This window comes from Megalobrama amblycephala, linkage group LG16, assembly GCF_018812025.1.
Source record: "Megalobrama amblycephala isolate DHTTF-2021 linkage group LG16, ASM1881202v1, whole genome shotgun sequence".
Lineage (NCBI taxonomy): Eukaryota > Metazoa > Chordata > Actinopteri > Cypriniformes > Xenocyprididae > Megalobrama > Megalobrama amblycephala.
This window is the reverse complement of record NC_063059.1, coordinates 21,764,657-21,784,453: the sequence shown is the minus strand read 5'-3', so window position 1 is coordinate 21,784,453 and position 19,797 is coordinate 21,764,657. Positions and strand designations below refer to the sequence as shown.

The 19,797-nt window shown below is 44.6% G+C and overlaps 1 protein-coding gene across 1 annotated transcript; it reads right to left on the bottom strand.

Moving 5' to 3' along the window:
- Positions 1-6,620: 6,620 nt before the first annotated feature.
- LOC125248264 (E3 ubiquitin-protein ligase TRIM39-like) lies at positions 6,621-12,845 on the bottom strand. The gene is made up of 8 exons (XM_048159985.1): positions 12,709-12,845; positions 11,664-12,233; positions 11,508-11,553; positions 11,266-11,388; positions 10,827-10,928; positions 10,640-10,750; positions 7,509-7,536; positions 6,621-7,398 (listed from the first exon to the last, which is right to left on the bottom strand). Exons 1-8 carry the CDS (start codon positions 12,843-12,845, stop codon positions 6,860-6,862), a joined length of 1,656 nt encoding a protein of 551 aa, XP_048015942.1. The 3' UTR covers positions 6,621-6,859.
- Between the last annotated feature and the right edge of the window lie 6,952 nt (positions 12,846-19,797).

Sequence of the window (19,797 nt, the reverse complement as noted above, 5' to 3'; positions counted from 1 at the left end):
AAATCAAATAACCAAATCCTTGAATAACTACAGTGTGGTTCAAAACTGCTGTCTCTGGATCAGTGGCAGCATGAACACCGAATGTTCCGGTAGGATTTTTGTCAAAGGTTTAATAGACACAGGCGAATCGTTGTCATTAATAAAGTAGGATCACGTGGGTGTTTGAATCGAGATTGCGATCTTTTTACGATAAATTGTGCAGCTCTAACATACACATACAAAGTAAATCAAAGGGGTTTCGGACAAGCCAGGTTGATGATGTATGTCATACCTAGAAGCAGGGCACAAGCTGATGTAACTGAAGTAAGTTGATTCAAAACTTTAACTCCCTCAATGTCAGCAGATGGTTCATGAAGTTCTCCCCCTCCTTCCAAATAATGAACATCGCCATGGTGAGCTGCTCCTCAATCATCTGTCGGGTTATCCTAAAATAGTGAACATAAAAAAAAAACAAATTCGGTAACCTTTTGCTAGCATAACTACAAAATACACAAATTTAGACTTATTTTTCTGAAAATAAACCAAAATAGAATATTCTTACATTCAACTCAGAAAGTACTCCTTGATGAGGTCTTCAGGACACACTTTTTTTTTTATTTCTTCAGTAGAACAGTAAAGATTTTTAGCTGGAACTGTGATCTTCTGTGATTAATGTAATGTCAATGGCTAATGTCACTGTAACGATCACCGTCTGTTCCTGTCACTCCCCGGACTACATCTCCCATCATCCTCTCTGCCACTCACCTGCACACACTTCACACTAATCACTAATCACCACACCCAGCTGCAGCTCATTATCAGGACTATATAAGACTCTCACACACACCACCCATTTGCGAAGTCTTGATTCACCCTGTGACAATTCCGAGCGTTATTTCCCTGTCTGCCTGTCTGTTATCGTTCCTGCCTGTTTCTTGTTTTTGACCCGTTGCTGCCTGTCCTGATCTTTGCCTGTCCCTTGACTACGACTCTGCCTGTTCCTCACTGTTCCTGTTTGTTCCTGTTTTGACCCTGCCTGTACGACCACTCTCACTTCTAATAAATGCTGCACTTGGATCTCCCGCCTGAGTCTCCATTCGTAACAGAAGACTTCGCCCCACCAAGATCCAGCAGCTACCGTGAGTGTTTCCGTCACATTCAGCATCAGCATGGACCCAGCTATATGTCTCATCCACCTTCGTCAAGGTAGTAGTACCCTGGAGGACCATATTCAGAAGTTTCTGGATATTGCCCATTATGCAGACTGGCCTGACTGTGCTCTTATTGACTTTTTTTGTGATGGCATCAACCAACCTCTCCAGAGTAGATTAAGACGAGAGGGACCGCGTTCATCACTCTGCGGTTTTATGGACTATGCTCTGTTGTCAGTTGGTTCTCCATTTACTGTGGGAGTCGCGGAGGAACACGACACCGCAGTGAATCACGTAATGGCCGCCGCACCAGTGGACCCTCACAAAATGGCGGCTACCATTACAACATCACATCACGCCTTCGCTGATCGCCCAGAGCAACGTCACGCCTTCGCTGATCGCCCAGAGCAACGTCACGCCTTCGCTGATCGCCCAGAGCAACGCTACGTCTCCGCTGATCGCCCAGAGCAACGTCACGTCGCCGCTGATCGCCCAGAGCAAAGTCACGTCGCCGCTGATCACCCAGAGTCACGTCACGTCTCTAGATCAGTCCGGGAGCGGAGAGGGTTGCGTTCCAGTATGGCTGATCCCCCACTGACTACGGTCCGAGCAGCTGGCATCCCCAAGTCCTCGCCGGCCGCTTCGCTCTCAAACCAGTTGGCCGCTACGCTCTCAAGCCCGCCGGCCGCTACGCTCTCAAGCCCGCCGGCCGCTACGCTCTCAAGCCCGGCGGCCGCTTCGCTTTCAAGTTCATCAGTTTCAACGCTCTCAAGTTCATCAGTTTCAACGCTCTCAAGTCCGTCAGTTTCAACGCTCTCAAGTCCGCCAGTTTCAACGCTCTCAAGTCCGGCAGTTTCAACGCTCTCAAGTCCGTCAGTTTCAACGCTCTCAAGTCCGTCAGTTTCAACGCTCTCAAGTCCGTCAGTTTCAACGCTCTCAAGTCCGTCAGTTTCAACACTCTCAAGTTCACCGTTGCTATGGACTCAAGCGCTCTGGACGCGATGGACAAAATGGCTGCTTTGCCAGTGCCCACGGGCAAGATGGCCGCCCCTGCGGTGCTGAAGGTTGTAGGGGGCGTTCCAGCCACTGAGTCCGCTCCAGAGACCGCTCCAGCTGGTGAACCATCGCCTCACTCTCAGAGGAGGAGGAGGAGGAGGAAGAAGAAGACGTCCTCCTCTCCTCAAGACGCAGACGCCCTTCAAGAGGCCGCTGTGGGCCTGGAGACCACTCCAGAGGTCTCTCCTGCTCCGCCCAAGCGTCATGCTCTACCAGCACCGCCTAAGCGTCTTGCCCTGCTGGCGCCTACTGAGCTCCTCGCTCTGCCGGTGCCACCTGTGCTTCTTGCCCTGCCGGCGCCACCTGTGCTTCTTGCCTGCCGGCGCCACCTGTGCTTCTTGCCCTGCCGGCGCCACCTGTGCTTCTCGCCCTGCCGGCGCCACTTGGGCTCCTCGCCCTGCCGGCGCCACCTGGGCTCCTCGCCTTGCCGGCGCCACCTGAGCTCCTCGCCCTGCCGGCTTCACCCACACGCCTGGCCCTGCCAGCGCCACCCAAGCTCCCTGCGCTGCCAGCACCACTCAGGCGTCTTGCCCTGCCGGCTTCACCCACACGCCTGGCCCTGCCGGCGCCACATGAACTCCTTGCCCACGAACCTGCGACGGGCCCCGCTAAAATCCCCAAGAACTTTTTGGGGGGGGGCAGTGTGCCTGAGGGTGGGGAGCTTGTGGGTGGGGACCCTGCCCGGCCACTGCCTGCCCGGCCACTGCCTGCCCGGCCACTGCCGTCATCGGCCTTTGTACCGTCATGGCCACCCATGGACTGGGGTCCACTATGGACATTTATTGACTCTGACCCGCCGTGGTCATCTATGGACTCTGTCCCGCAGTGGCTGCCCAAGCCACCTGACCTGCCGTGGCCGCCTGAGCCACCTGACCTGCAATGGCCGCCCGAGCCACCTGACCTGCCGTGGCCGCCTGAGCCACCTGACCTGCAATGGCCGCCCGAGCCACCTGACCTGCCGTGGCCGCCCAAGCCACCTGACCTGCCGTGGCCGCCGAGCCACCTGACCTGCCGTGGCCGCCCGAGCCACCTGACCTGCCGTGGCCGCCCGAGCCACCTGACCTGCCGTGGCCGCCCGAGCCACCTGACCTGCCGTGGCCGCCCGAGCCACCTGACCTGCCGTGGTCGCCTGAGCCACCTGACCCGCCGTGGCTGCCCAAAGCCCCGGACCCGCCGTGGCTGCCCGAGGCTTCTGACCCGCCGTGGCTGCCCGAGGCTCCTGACCCGCCGTGGCTGCCCGAGGCTCCTGACCCGCCGTGGCTGCCCGAGGCACCTGACCCGCCGTGGCTGCCTGAGTCCCTGGGCTGCATTGGAGATTCCGTCCCCATCTGCCGTTAGATCTCCAATGCACCCACCCCCCTCCCTAGCTGTTTCCTTTTACGGCGCGAGGACGCGCCTTCCGGGAGGGGGGCGTTATGTAACGATCACCGTCTGTTCCTGTCACTCCCCGGACTACATCTCCCATCATCCTCTCTGCCACTCACCTGCACACACTTCACACTAATCACTAATCACCACACCCAGCTGCAGCTCATTATCAGGACTATATAAGACTCTCACACACACCACCCATTGCGAAGTCTTGATTCACCCTGTGACAATTCCGAGCGTTATTTCCCTGTCTGCCTGTCTGTTATCGTTCCTGCCTGTTTCTTGTTTTTGACCCGTTGCTGCCTGTCCTGATCTTTGCCTGTCCCTTGACTACGACTCTGCCTGTTCCTCACTGTTCCTGTTTGTTCCTGTTTTGACCCTGCCTGTACGACCACTCTCACTTCTAATAAATGCTGCACTTGGATCTCCCGCCTGAGTCTCCATTCGTAACAGTCACTGTGAGAATAAAAAAAAATAAAAATAAAAATAAATAATACAAAACAACAAGAAAAAAAGTCACATGCATTTGAGATGGCATAAGAGGGAGTTGATGAATGTTTTGGAATGGATAATTCTTAGTCTAAAGTTTGTTTATGAGGATAACATTCAAGTCAATAGACAGCATTAGATGGATTTTATTCAAACATGTCCAACATTGGTAATTCATATTATCTATTAACAATTATAGCCGTTTTTATAGAAATTACTTACCATGTAAAGTTATTGCAATGTGTCCTTAGTCGTCAAACATTGAAGAGCTTTACGTTAGATCCTAAAAGGGGGGAGGGGAATCAGTGTTTATAAATGAAAAAAAAAAATTGTTTGCTGCAGACAGTGCAAATAATTAATTAGTTGTGTAAATACGCAACCATTTCATTCTACTAAAAAAACAGGATAAAAAAACACCTCGCGCTAGTCAAATGAAGTAAGCCTTAAGTATGTCTTTACTCACAGACTTTCTTCGTCATTTTGGTCTAACAAATAGATGAATAAATCAGAGCTAACATGAAAAAGACAAATAAAAGAACTGACAAACATTACTTTAAAAACCTAAACTCAATAATTGTAATGCGAGGATCCCCTCAGCCTCGACTCGAGCGTCTCTCCCGCTCCCCACGCACTTCCTGCCCGCAGCATTTCAAATAGTACACGCTACATACACGGTAGAGACGTTTCTTTTAAAAATTATTTAGAGACATACTTACATGGTCCAAACTGAATACATTTCTTTAGAATAAAACGAGTAAATTCAACATCTTGTATAGAATAGAAAAGTTGAAATCGTAACTAACCGAATTTTTGAATTTGCGCGGCCTGCAGTAATGTTATACTGCAGGCCGCGCAAATTCAAAAATTCGGTTAGATACGATTTCGTTAGTATTCATGTTCACAAACAACGTTAATTAACTCATAAACAGCTAAAACACATGTTCAACCTTTGCATTATCGAGCATATTAATTAAAACATTTCCAACCTACCTTAATTCATCCGAGTGAGTCATGACGTCAGAAAAAAAAAACGTCTGTCACGGGGTCCTTAAAGAGAAATTATCCTTTGGCTGAAAGTGAGATATTTGAGTAGTTGAGTGTACGATATTGAAAGCAGTTCGCAGAAAGAAGAAGTAATTAGACTCAAATAGTTATAGCAATCCAACTTACACCCATATTCACTTTTACAGTGTAGAAGGGCTTGGGGACAAAAAGGTTGAGAACCAGGTTATGTTTAGAAAATACACTGTAATTTAATGTTGTTTTTAATCCTTTCCCCAACTAAACTAAGAGAATAAGAGAGTTAGAGAACCTTTAAAGAACTATACAGAGGCTTAACGGGTTCTTTGTATGGCAGTGGTGCTATATAGCACCTTAACCACAGCAAGGAACCGCTGAAGAACCGCTGAAGAACCATACAGGTGCTTTACAGGTTCTTTAAGGTAGCGGTGCTATATAGCACCTTAACCACCCCAAAGAACCGCTGAAGAACCTTTTTTTTTTAGAGTGTAGTGTAAATAACATATCTGTAAGAAAATGCTGCTATTGTCACTTAATGTAAATAGAATATATTGATATTTTCACTTGTACTGTAAATAGCTGCTGCCATTAAAAAAGGAGTGGGTGGATTTTTATCATTATAGGGTGGTTGTGTTCACACACTGCCAACACATCTATGTTCAAACACCATGTAAAAGTGAATTTTGCATAATAGGTGCCCTTTAATGAGGGTCACACTCTCCCAATTTTCTTAAAACACATTTACTCTTTGATGACTCTTTTCTCAGTATTCACACACAGGGTAAGGTCTGGTATGGCATTAAAGATTCAGATGGAGATGTGTATTAAGGAGGTGAGTATGTTGAGAGCAGCTGGTGATCCTGATTTAAACTGGATTATTCAGATCTGATCTTTCAACAGCTCGGTTTGTCATCTCTTCAGGTTCAACACATTCACCATCTGCACCATCATCATTATCCATGGCAAGATCTGATCCAGTGTTGGTTCTGTTCTCTGAACTCTTGGTTCCTCTCTGACTGGTGCTGATGAAGTTTGTTCCCACCGTCTCCGGCTCTCAGAAGCTCCTGGCATCGATGGACTGCCGTCAGCTCACTCAGGTTCACGGATTCACCGATATTGTGCTCAAACCAAAGTGAAAAACTCTTTCATTGTGAAGCTTTCTAATGCTCTCACTTCTCTTGAAGAATATTTACTAGATTTAATCTACACTAAATAATAATTCAGTATTTTCATTCACAACTGATGAAAGTCAACAATAAAGATCCTGTTTTATTCATATTCTGTCTGTTGTTTCTGTGAGCAGATGTTCATGAACTCAAATCATTCTCAAATGTGAATTTACATATTTATTAGCAAACAATTTAGTTTATAAGCAATATCAGTTATAGAACTGAACTCTTGACTTTATTCAGATATTACAATATAAACCAAAAATCACAATATTTCACAAGAAATTTAATATTAACAGCTGGAGAAGAGAGAGAAAATGACTTCAGAGATTTCCTCACAAAATATCATGTAGAAACAATTTTGTAGATTTGAAAATCAAAGTATTAATGAAAGACAAAAGAAATATATAGATGTGTAACAAATGTACATGTACATATAACTTACATATAATATTTTTTGCCTGAATACATTTCTTTTTTGCACTTGTGTCACATTTTAATTTTCTTTATATTTGTAAGTAAAATCTACTTGATTGAGCAAATTCTTCTTTGGTTTTTATTTACATATTCTAAAAACATCACATCCATATTTAATCTTTTCAGATTTTATTATTTTTGTTTGTTTCAGTTGACAGGTGTGATGATCAGTGGCTTTGAGTTTTTACCTTCATCATTAAGGCCTGGATAGAAATATGGATAGAGTTTGTCAGTGAAAGTCTGACCAGTGAAAGAGTAGATATGAGATCTGGAGTCCACGTCATAAAAAGAGACCAGACCCTCCTCATAATCCACAAACACTCCCACCTTCTCAGGTTTCACTCTCAGAGATAAAGAGACAAATGGACTTTCAGCAGCTTCATATTGATTCTCATTCCACAGAAACACAGTCCAGACTCCATCCTCAGGACTCAGTGTGATTGACCCCTTCCTGTTAATGGATTCTCTGATCACTCCAAAAGTCCAATGAGTCTTTCCCTTCACCTGCACCTCATAGTAAAATCTCCCTGAACTGAATCCCTGCTTTGCTAGAACACAAACGGTGTAATCAAATCTCTTTGGGTTTTTTGGGACATCCTGGTTAATGCCTCCATCACTGACTTGTTTTCCATCATCAGACAGTTTGAGACGTGGATGTGCTGTATCAGGATCCAGAGTCACATCCACTGAGAGAGATCAGACATTATCAATCAACTTCAGAACAAACATTTTCATGAGTATAAAACACATTATAATCAAAAGTATTGTGAGTGTATTGGTGTCAATCTCACTGTACCTGCAAACTTCTGCACAAACTTCAACTCTGAACACAGATGACAATATAATGATGAATTATTAATAGGAATAATTCAGTGAGTTTCTCTCTATTAACAGCATCAGTTGAATGTAAATGTTGATCATCAGTTTGTGAAACAGAATGTGTTTAACATTAATGCACTTACAATGAAGGTCTGTGAGACGATCATAAAGCAGAAATGTCAAGCTTGTATTTTCATTAAAGCTGTAACAATAATTATTCAGTGTAAAAAATGTTATTTTTGTTGTTAAATTCTCCCTGTAGTCAATAATTGTATCCCTTAAAATAATCTTTGATCACCAAAATGTCATTTTTCTGTGAAAAAAAAAAAAATAGGCATGAATAGAGGAGGAACGAGACACAGACTGGACACACCAGAGCAAACTAATTTTCCCTACAGAAACTTGACTCAAAGATCATCATAAACCCCAGGCCTAACGAGACGAGCTCATTTCAATCCACTGGAGGAGCTGTGTGTGTTTGACAATAGCTGGTCACACAATACTGTGTTCGGGTGGAAGTGAGTACACTGGAGATTATAACTATTTATTTCAGATCATTTTATCTCCTGCTGGAGTTCAGTCAGATCTGTCATATGTTCCCGGACCGAACGTTGATGCTGCAGCGGAGAGAATAGTGAAGAACAATGATGCTCTCATTCGCTCTTGGAGACTTTAATTGATGTGACTTATCTGAATATCTGCCTACTCTTCAGCAATATGTGGACTGTCCCACTCATTTGAACTGGAATATTGATCTCTGTCAGGGGAATATTCCTGGAAATCTGACCACTATGTAATCCAGAAGAATCACATCCCTGATTCTTCTGGATTAAACTGGAATTCCTATTTTCTCAGAAAAAAATCCTGACTCATGTGAATTATTTCAATCATTTAGTAACCAGCAGAGCCCCCGGTGTTCAGGGTTATGTACTGCATGATGACTGAAATCGAGAAATGGCCTAAAATAAATTAACTAACCCAGATAACAATGACCTGGCGGTCCGCCAGCGTTTTTTTGGGCAGCACAAAGTCAGCGGCTAGACACGGTTGGACCACCGTCAGCACAATCCGACCAATCTGAAAATGCTGTCGGTCTGACAGAGTTTTTTGGGTGTCACACCAGCGGTTTGCTGCTGCTGGACCAGTTTCTACTGAGCGCTTACATCTTTATTTTATAAATGTATATTTATTCTATATTATTTTTACAGTTAAAAAAGAAAGCACTGAATAAAAATAGTGAGACTGACCTAATATATCAAAAGCAAAGTGTTGGTATAAAAAACTGCCTATGAGCATGATTTAAATGAAATAAAGCGGTTGAATGTTTGCAAAAACAACAATAAAAATTAAGTTATAAAAGTTTGTTATAAAAAAAATATATTAAGTTATAAAATTGACAATTCTCCCACTATCACAAATCCTTTTGGAATTTCATTTTATTCTTTAGGATCTTGTTGGATTCTTAGAATCCTATTGGACATTCTGATATATTTTAATGGAATTTCACTTTGTCCTTTAAAATCTTACTTAGAATCTTATTGGACATTGAGATTTTATTTAATGGAATTACTTTGTCCTGTGACATTTTTTTTAAATTCTATTTATTAATTAATTAATTATTTTTTAGAGTAACTTTACTTTTCTAGAGGAACATTGTGTGTGTGTTGTTTTTTGTGAGTTATGAGGACATTTCATATGAATACACACCACACTAGAGGGACATTTTTTTTTATTATGAGGACAGGGTCGGTGTCCTCATAATTCAGACAATGTAGAAGTGCAAAATCAAAATTTCTGCTCAACTGTGTCTAAGCTGTGTATCAGCGCCCCCGTAGGTGGTTCTGTGGTACTGCACCCCCTCCCCTCGTGTTTGGAATCGAGGCATTTGATTGGCTGACAGCCGGGAGTCCTCATAATCTCTGGTTTTGTCAAACTTGTGTATTAATTTAAATGTTTTCTAATTATCAAAAATATTTTTTTATATAATTTATCAATCATAAATTACATATATAAACGCAGATTGATTGTGCAGTGATGAAAGTCATTTGAAAGTTGTTATCAGTCAGTTTAAGTAACGTTAGTGATGCATCAGAACGTAATCATTTCCTGTTGGACCGAATGGAAACACTAGCTGAGAAAACATCTATGATTTGGACCTTTTTGAAACAACTAGTATATGAAAGGTAAGTTATACTAATGTTTATTCGTCAGTTTAACTGCATGTTCAGTTTGTGTATGTTTTGAAGTCTCCTCTCTGATCGTTCACAGTCAGAAAGCAGCTTGCGCACGATGCTAACGGTCCATTATTAGCACCATTAGCATCGCGAGCTAGCTGCTTTCTGAGAGTGATTGTCATTCTGTTAACAGATTGTCAGGAGAGAATCAGCAATGCTTGTCAGTTAGTTTTAACTTGTTAGAATGTCTCAGGTTACGTATGTAACCATGGTTCCCTGAGAACCAGGGAACGAGACTCTGCATTTCCTTGCCATGCTTCGGGCTGCCTGCTGAACAGTCCCTCAAGACGATGGATAATCACTGCTTCCCCAGGCACACCTTTCATACTTCCGTATGACGTCATAGGCTGTCGCCGGCCAATGAGCATTGGAGTTATTGGATAGTTGGCTTTCAGACACCGAGTCATGTGACGTTCCCCAAAGCGTTTTGCAAATGCAGAGTCTCGTTCCCTATTCTCAGGGAACCATGGTTACATACGTAACCTGAGACGGTTTCTATGTAATGTGATCTTGTCTGTGTATTGTTTTATTATTGCCTGTTAGTCTCTCACTAGATGTTTAGGTGTTGGAGAGCCAAAGACAAATTTCCATAAAATTTGAGTTTGTACAGGGATAGTTACGTCATTTGTTATAGGTGTAATGAAGTGATTCAGGATAAGACAAAAACACGGTTTGGAAAATGTATTCATGATGTACTCATATAAATTTGTAAATTTAAACACACAAAAAATGTTTAAGGACTGCAGCTTTAACTGATTATGATGTGAGTTGAAGATATAACTTAAGTGATTTTATTATAACGTTGCACTTTTTTTCTTAGTATTTTCTTAGTGAATGACAAAAACGCTGTATTTGATATTCCCATACCAGTTTGAGTGAGTTTTTCATTTAGCAGTTCCTTCAGTAGATTCAGAGCTCTTTTCAGAGATTTCTCATCCACATCAGAGTTCTTGTTGTGTAAAATACTGTACAGGGATGAGTATATCTACAGCAGGAAAGAGAAGACTATTAAATATTATTTTTATCCCACATTATCGCTGATGAGACAGATGTTCACAGACCTGTATGACATGGAGAGTATCATCAGTGTGTGAGAGCTGTTCCAGCTCAGTGGTTCTCTTCTTCAGCTCCTTAATGAGATCTTCAGCCTGTTTCTGTGCTTTCTGTGTATTTTTAAAATATAAGTACAATGTAAAAACCCATATGTACACAATAAGTGCACTGTATCAAATGATTAGCCTAATTTAAATGTAAGTACATAGTAGTTAAGGCCACCTAATTAGAATGGGACCAAATCTTATTATTTTACTGTTCTTTTTACTTTTTGATTTCCTGTTAATCCATATAAATCCTTTATTTGTTTATTTTAACTTCCAGCTGAACTGCTGAAACCATTGCATCGCAAACATCAAATCACTCCACACTCCTAAACCAATGCACTCACACACACACACACACACACACACACACACACACACACACACACACACACACACTCACGGTGTATTGTGTAGGCAAGATGATCAACACTGCTACCAACAGGACACCCAGACCAATAATCATCCCGTTTGAAATGTGGACGGTTCGAGACGAAGTAAAGAAACCATCATTGGAGGTGAGAGTCTGTAAAAAGAGAAAGATTCAGTTCAAGTAACACTTCTCGAAGAAAGATCACAAAGCTTGTGCAAAGTTGTGGCCCAAAGTGCAAGAGGCCGAATGATTTTTATCATTTTTTCACTCACTTTTCTCGGCTTTACTGAGTGTTTGATCTCTTGAATCCTCTTCATTCTTTTCTGGATCAATTCTCAAAATTAACTTTTAGCTGATTTATTAAAAAAAAAAGTGGCAAGCCAATATGACCTGAACCAACATCAACATACAGGAAAACTGCATTTCACAGTGAGTTTAAAGTGTTTTGTCTGTAACTCTTTACCTTCTTGTCTTGACTCTCCTCCTCTATAGGAACAGTGTTGTGAGTCCTGTGTTCTCCTTCAGTGCAGGACAGACAAACACACGTCTGATCATCTCTGCAGAACATCTCCAGAGGTCTCTTGTGTTTCTGGCATATATAATCCTCCAGATTTTCCACAGCGCTGATCAGTTTGTGTTTCATTAGACGTGGGACTCTGAGATGAAGCTCCAGATGATCATCACAGTAAGAGCTTTGACACGTCAGGCAGGACTTCACAGCTTTCTGCTTTCTTTCATCACAGAAGTCACAGAACACTTTAGATTCTTGATTAAGCTTCTTAAAGTGTTGAGCAACCTCTCTGAGTGTTGTATTAATCTTGAGATCAGGTCTTTTGCTGAATTTTTCTTTACAGAGTGGACAGAAGCAGGTCTGTGTGTTCGTCCAGCACTCACTCAGGCAGATTCTGCAGAAGTTGTGTCCACATGGAGTGGTGACTGGATCAGTGAACAATTCCAGACAGATGGAGCACTGAAGCTCCTGATTTAGTGCTGGAACACTGGAGAATGCCATGATAAGAAAAGATAAGCAATGACAATATATCAGAGAGGAAGGTTAATAAAACGTCTCTGTTATGTTTATAACCTTAGTTCCCTGAATAGGGAACGAGACGCTGCGTAGTCGCTATGGGAACGCCTCTGCGTGATGTCGTCATGAAGCACGTATGAAATCTGTCCAATCGGGAGACGGAACGTCATAGGCTGGTGACGTCACTGACCAGGAACTATAAAGCCGGTCCGAAAACACTCACATTCAGCTTCTGAAAAACTGAAGCAAGTCGCTTATGGGCATGCCGGGAGTATGGCAGGGCAACGCAGCGTCTCATTCCCTATTCAGGGAACTAAGGTTATATACATAACCGAGACGTTCCCTTTCAAGGGAACTCGCGCTGCTTAGTCGCTATGGGAACAACCATACCAACGTCGCCATATGAGCAAGTGACCATTCGTGTGAAGCTGAAGCGCACAACTCACAGTAACACCTGCGCCCCTGGAGTGGAGCCAAGGTCTAGTTCATAGAACCTCACAAATGTGTGCGGTGAGGACCAGCCTGCCACATCATAGATATCACTCAGGGAAACCCCTGAAATTAAAGCCTTGGAGGCAGCCATACTCCGGGTCGAATGAGCCCTAACAGCCAATGGTGAAGGCTGTCCAGCTGACTCATAAGCAAGTGAGATAGCCTCGACTACCCACTTGCTCATTCTCTGCTTGGATGCTGGGAGACCCTTCCTAGGTGCTCCAAAACATATAAATAGCTGTTCAGCTTTTCTCCACATGGCAGCTCTGTGGACATACGCATCGAGTGCCCTGACTGGACACAGCAGATTGAGCTTTTCCTGGTCCGATGACGTAAAAGGAGGAGGACAGAAGGCCTGCAGCATAATAGGTCTCACAGGATTAGTGAGGACCTTAGGTATATATCCCGGTCTGGGATGAAGGAAAGCCTTAACATTACTAGGCGCAAATTCAAGGCACGAAAGAGATACCGACAGGGACTGAATGTCTCCAATTCTCTTGAGAGACATGATAGTGAGAAGAAACACTGTCTTTAGTGTTAGGAACTTTTCTGGCACCTCTTCGATGGGCTCGAAGGGGGCCATAGAGAGGCCTTGTAAAACAACGGCCAAATCCCACGCCGGTACTCTCGTGCGTACTGCATGTCTAAGCCTCAAAGTGCCACGGAGGAAACGAGTAATGAGCGGGTGTCTCCCCAAAGATACCCCACTGAAAGGAGCATGGTAAGCAGCTAAGGCCGCCACGTACACCTTTAGCGTGGAGGGGGATAACCCTGAAGAAAATCTGTCCTGCAGGAACTCCAGAACTGCGCTAACCGGGCAGTTAACTGGATCCCACTGGTGATTTTCACACCAAGAAGTGAATAATCTCCACTTCAAGGCGTAAAGTTTCCTCGTGGAGGGAGCTCTGGACCTCTCAACCTCAGTTGAGAGACCGGAATCTATGAGCTGTGCCCCCTCAGAGGCCACGCCCACAGCTTCCATAACTCCGGGCGGGGGTGCAGTATTAGACCGCCCGCCTGAGAGAGAAAGTCCTTCCTGATCGGGATCTCCATGGGAGACCCGTTGAGGAGAGACACCAGGTCCGAGAACCACACTCGGGCCGGCCAGAACGGGGCCACTAGCAATAGACAGGCCCTGTCCCGGCGAACTCTCTCCAGAACTCCCGGGAGCAGTGCAATCGGGGGAAATGCGTACAGTGCTAGCCTCAGCCACGGCTGTACCATAGCATCCAGCCCAAGAGGTGCTGGGTTTGACATCGAGAACCACAGTGGACAGTGAGTCGTCTCTCGAGACGCAAACAAATCCACTTGGGCTACGCCGTAGTTCTCCCATAAGAGCTTCACCACCTCTGGGTGAAGTCTCCATTCCCCGGGCCTCGGCCCCTGCCTCGACAGGATGTCTGCTCCCACATTCAGGTACCCTGGGATGTAAACCTCAGACCCCCCTGATGATTTATATATGAGACCACCGATGTGTTGTCTGATCGAACTAACACATGATGGTCCCTGAGGTCTGGGAGGAAATATTTCAATGCTAGAAATACCGCCATCATCTCCAGGCAGTTTATGTGACACGAGAGATGATGGTCCTGCCACAGACCTCGAATCGAGCGACCACTCATAATCGCCCCCCAGCCCGTGAGGGATGCATCTGTCGTTAGCGTGACGCAACGACTGAGAGCCCCCAGCACAGGTCCCTGGGACAGATACCAAGGTTGCTTCCATATGACTAGAGCACGTAAGCATCGCTGCATGACTCTGATCATACGAAACGGATTCCCCCTCGGTGAGAACCCCTTGGTTTTGAGCCACCACTGAAGTGGTCTCATGTTCAGCAGGCCAAAAGGTATCACGTTGGATGCTGCTGCCATAAGACCCAACAGTCTCTGAAACTGTTTGACAGTGAGTGACTGGCTTAGCTTTATGTCTGAGACAGTAGTGACGATTGATGTTATGCGAGCCGGAGATAGCCGGGCGGGCATAGTCACCGAATCCCATACCACGCCCAGATAAGTGGTCCTCTGAACTGGAGAAAGCACACTTTTCTTTGCGTTTAGTCTCAACCCCAACCTTCTCATGTGAGCGAGAACAACATCTCGATGTTGAAACACCATCTGCTCTGATTGAGCCAGAATCAACCAATCATCTATGTAGTTTAACCTGTTAGCCAGCACCCCCGCTTTTGGAAAATCACAAAACATGACATACCCAAACTAAAACAGATACAGTTCATGCACCCTTTGCACTAAAAGCATAAGTAAGGTCTCATTTGAAAGCAGACACTTTGCAGTTTATGGTAAACTCATAATTATTGTCACAAAGAAGAAAATAGTTTAAAATAGCTTTGAAATTTTGAAAAGTTATTAGAAATTTATTTTTATGAAATATATTTATGAAAATGAAAGTGAAGTTGGCCTTGTGGCAATCTAGAAATGCACTGCAGCTAAAGCCACATGTCTGACCATGTTATATTTCAAATCTGAAGATGATAGGTTTAAAACTCTGAGTTTTATAACATGTTTTTCAAGACCATGTTATGAGACTTTATTTAGAAAGGACTCTAAAATGTTAACTGATGTTTATTGTCATCTATTCAAGGGTATTGTCGATATTGTGTTTGTGGTGCTAAGTGCCCCATTCAGTTTCAGTCTCCCCTGAACACATTCACACCTCTCCAGCCAGCTTATGGCTCTTATTATTCTTTTCTTTTGTCTCTATTATAATTACTGATGTTCTATTCAAGATGATTTAATCCCTCATTTCATTCACCAAACTTCTCACTTCACCTTCTTTCAAACTATATCTAATGCCCTTCTTGGAAAAAAAAGAGAGAGAAAAAAGTGAGTTTTACTATTAAGAATTATTTATTTGCATTAGCTTTAGATTAGAACAGGTGCATGTCTGGGCTCGTTAGCATATTAGCTTAGCACACCAACAAAACATGACAATTTATAAGATTAAAACCACGTTTTTTCTCCAAACTTACTAGTCGATTGTTTTAAATAACCTTCTTTGATGTGATGTGGCTTTGGATCAAAAATCAGACAGAAAATATATCATTTTAGGCTATTCTGCACAATGAGAAAAGCTATCTCGATTAGCATTGCATTATAAATATAATCTACTATTATGAATACCTGACATGGCGTGAAGAACACAGATAAACCACATATCGTCACAATCGTGTATTTATTACTTTCAAAAGTGACGTTCTGTATGTTTATATCAATGATTATAGCGATGTCTGGTAGCCTCTGTTAGTCCCGTGTATGTCACATGATTGCCTCTTGTTCATGCTGTGTTATTTGTGGACTAAAGGTGCACAGAGCGCCCTCCGGCTTCGGGTATGATTTGGACACACAGTAGTCAGTGTATACAGCGCTCATATGATGAAAACAGCGTGTTTTGGGTAAAAATTGAATAAATATGACTCCTCTGTATAGAAAATTGACATAAACGTATGACAGTGCATCAATATTTCTCCAAATGTGCATGCTTTTAAGCTAAAAGCCCTGAGGGATGTTATTTTGTGGAGTTTTTTCTTGATGATCGTACAGAGTTTTTTTCTCAATGGCTGAAGCTGACGCTCATATTTCAATGAAAAGGTAACGACTCCGTTTCACATATTCATAACTCCCGACGCATATTAACAAATAACGGTCACTATACGATGTTGAGAGTAAAACAAAGATTAAAAATTGAAGCTTGAGTCTTAGATCTTTTTAATGATGTATAGTTTGTCAAGGTAATTATATTAAATCTAACAGTAAATTTGAGCTAATTTAAACAAAGAAGCTTTGGTGCGTCGGCGTGCCAGTGCTGGTTAACAGGTTAATATTCGGATGCCCTGCATACGCAAGGGCGTCAGAGCTGCGTCTACACATTTGGTGAAAGTGCGGGGTGACAGTGCTAGGCCGAAGGAAAGAACCCGATATTGGAATGCTTCGCCCCTGAAAGCAAACCTTAGGAACTTCCTGTGATGCGGGAGGATTGATACATGGAAGTATGCGTCTTTTAGATCTATCGTCACAAACCAGTCCTCGAACCTGATTTGTGACACGATGTGTTTTATTGTCAGCATTTTGAACTTGAGCCTCACTACCGTTCGATTCAGCTGACGCAGATCTAAAATTGGACGCAACCCCCCGTCTTTCTTTGGCACAATGAAATAGCGGCTGTAAAAACCTGACTCCCTGCTGGGAGGAGGGACCCTTTCTATAGCCTCCTTTCGCAAGAGTGTCTCTACTTCCTGTGCCAACACCAGAGCCTGCTCGGGGCCTACCACCGTGGGCAGGACCCCGCTGAATCGGGGTGGGCGTGTTCTGAACTGAATCGCATAACCTTTTTCTACTGTGTGCAGGACCCATTGAGATACTTTTGACAGATTTTTCCACTCTGACAAAAAATCTACTAAGGGAACCAGCCTCTTGAGGCTGGCCTCTGGTGGAATATGGGCAGCCAGCACAGTGCCCTGAAGCGGAGCCCTGGCAGGGAACGACTGGCTTGGCTGCAGAGAGAGTCAAGCTGAATCGAACGGTAGCGAGGCTCAAGTTCAAAATGCTGACAATAAACTACTGCGCCCCGACATTGCGGCGGGGTTGGCAGAGCGCCCCCCTGAGGGCACCGAAGACAAACGGGCACCGCAGACAGAGGTGAACACCTCTTGACTCCGGAGGGGACCACCCTCAGGATCCTGACTGTTCTGGCCTCAGGATCTCTTAGACGAAGCCCTCTTAGCGGCAATGACGGCCCTCAGATCCGTCTTTCCCTTCGAAGGCTTCGCCTGAAAACGTTGTCCCGCATCCCAGCTCCTCGGAGGGGGAGTACGGGTAGCAACGCTATGCTTCTGGTGCTGTCTGTGCTGCGAGAAGCTTGTACTCGGCTTCGGCTGCTCCCGCCCAGCAGCCAAAGGGACTTGGGTACGGCGGGGAAGAAACTGCTGCAATGCGGCAGACTGTTTCTTCACCTCTTGAAACCTTTCGGTGACCGATGTTATTGCGTCACCGTAGAGGCTGGAAGGATGAAGTGGGGCATCCAAGAGAAACGTCTTATCTCTGTCCTTAATCTCAGTGAGATTAAGCCACAGATGCCCCTCCGTGGCCACCAGGGCTGCCATAGAGTGACCAACAGACTTGGCCGTCTCCTTGGTGGCACGGAGGGCTAGATCGGCATATAGACGCAACTCCTGGATGAGATCTGCACCCACTACATCACTTTCCCCCAAGTCCTTCAGCAGGTCAGCTTGGTATGCTTGCATGATGGACATCGTGTGCAAGCACGCCGCAGCTTGACCTGCTGCCGAGTAAGCTTTGCCCACAAGCGCTGAGGTTGTTTTCAGCGGCTTAGTGGGCAACGTCTGGGCTTTAAGGGACGATGCCGCCTGCGGAGAGAGATGGCTCACAAGCGTCTCTTCCGCTCTTGGCAACGCCCCATACCGTGTTTCCTCAGACCGACCGCATTGCTGTAGACGGAAGTCTGCGGTGTATAAACACGGGTAGACACCGGAAAAAACGGTAGTGCCCGACGTGGAGGCTGAGCAGATCTGGACGGTAAAAAGCGCTCATCAAGCTTGCTTTTTACCAGCTGCTCTTGCTTCTCGGCTGGCCAGTCAATGTTCAACTTGGCGACAGCACGAGAAAGCACCTCCATAAGCTCCTCGCTTGCGGGAGAATGAAGTGGCGAGTCTTCAGATTCTCCCGTTGCCACGCTGACCACATCCAGCTCCTCAGAGCTAGACGCCATCAGCGTGACTGTATCCACCGGAGCAGAAGAAACTGCAATGCGTGCTTCCTGCCTCTGGATAGATACATTGGATTCAGCAGGTGAAGGCAGAGATAAGGCTGGGCCCGTCTCTAACCCCTCTGCTACATCCATTTGCGAACCCCAGGACATAAGGCGCCGCCCTGCCTCAGCAGAAGCGAGACCCGAGCCCTGAGGAACGCGAACCGAGCCACTCCTCTCGAAGAGGGCCCGGCGGGAGCGCAGCGTTTTCAGCGGTAGCTGCTCACAATGCACACAGGCAGCCCCCTCGAGAGCTGCCTGGGCATGCTGCACTCCCAAACAAACAACACACATTTCATGTGTGTCCCCACCTGGGATGAAATGCGGGCAGGGATGAACACACTTCCTGAATGTTTGTTCGCTCGCCCTAATACAATATAAATGTAGTGACAGACAACAATAAATAAGACAGACAAGATCACACGTAGCGCTTGCTGAAGACACAGAAGCTGAATGTGAGTGTTTTCGGGCCGGCTTTATAGTTCCTGGTCAGTGACGTCACCCGCCTATGACGTTCCGTCTCCCGATTGGACAGATTTCATACGTGCTTCATGACGACATCACGCAGAGGCGTTCCCATAGCGACTACACAGCGCGAGTTCCCTTGAAAGGGAACTAAGGTATTCCTCGACTGACGGCCCTTCAAATGTAGCAGTATATTCTGTTTATTCAAAATATTTATTTTCCAAGTGACATTTAAATCATACAAATTTCATTAAATCTGTCTGCTGCTCTTGACATCCACATCTCATGCAGCAGCAGGATAGTTAAAGGTGCCATAGAATTAAAAATTGAATTGATCTTGGCATAGTTGAATAACAAGAGTTCAGTACATGGAAATGACATACAGTGAGTCTCAAACTCCATTGTTTCCTCCTTCTTATATAAATCTCATTTGTTTAAAAGACCTCCGAAGAACAGGCGAATCTCAACATAACACCGACTGTTATGTAACAGTCGGGATCATTAATATGTACGCCCCAATAATTGCATATGCCAGCCCATGTTCAAGGCATTAGACAAGGGCAGCCAGTATTAACGTCTGGATCTGTGCACAGCTGAATCATCAGACTAGGTAAGCAAGCAAGAACAATAGCGAAAAATGGCAGATATAGCGATAATAACTGACATGAGCCATGATATCATGATATTTTTAGTGATATTTGTAAATTGCCTTTCTAAATGTTTCGTTAGCATGTTGCTAATGTACTGTTAAATGTGCTTAAAGATACCATCGTTTATTACTGTATTCACGGAGACAA

Bases quoted from the DNA above. Each gene is read 5' to 3' on its own strand.
- LOC125248264 (XM_048159985.1), bottom strand. From the start codon at position 12,845: ATGGCTGCCTCCAAGGCTTTAATTTCAGGGGTTTCCCTGAGTGATATC. The intron at 7,537-10,639 runs CAAACTGGTATG...CATCTGTGTTCA, and splicing joins TGCTAAATGAAAAACTCACT to GAGTTGAAGTTTGTGCAGAA. The intron at 7,399-7,508 runs GTACAGTGAGAT...GATCTCTCTCAG, and splicing joins GTTTGTGCAGAAGTTTGCAG to TGGATGTGACTCTGGATCCT.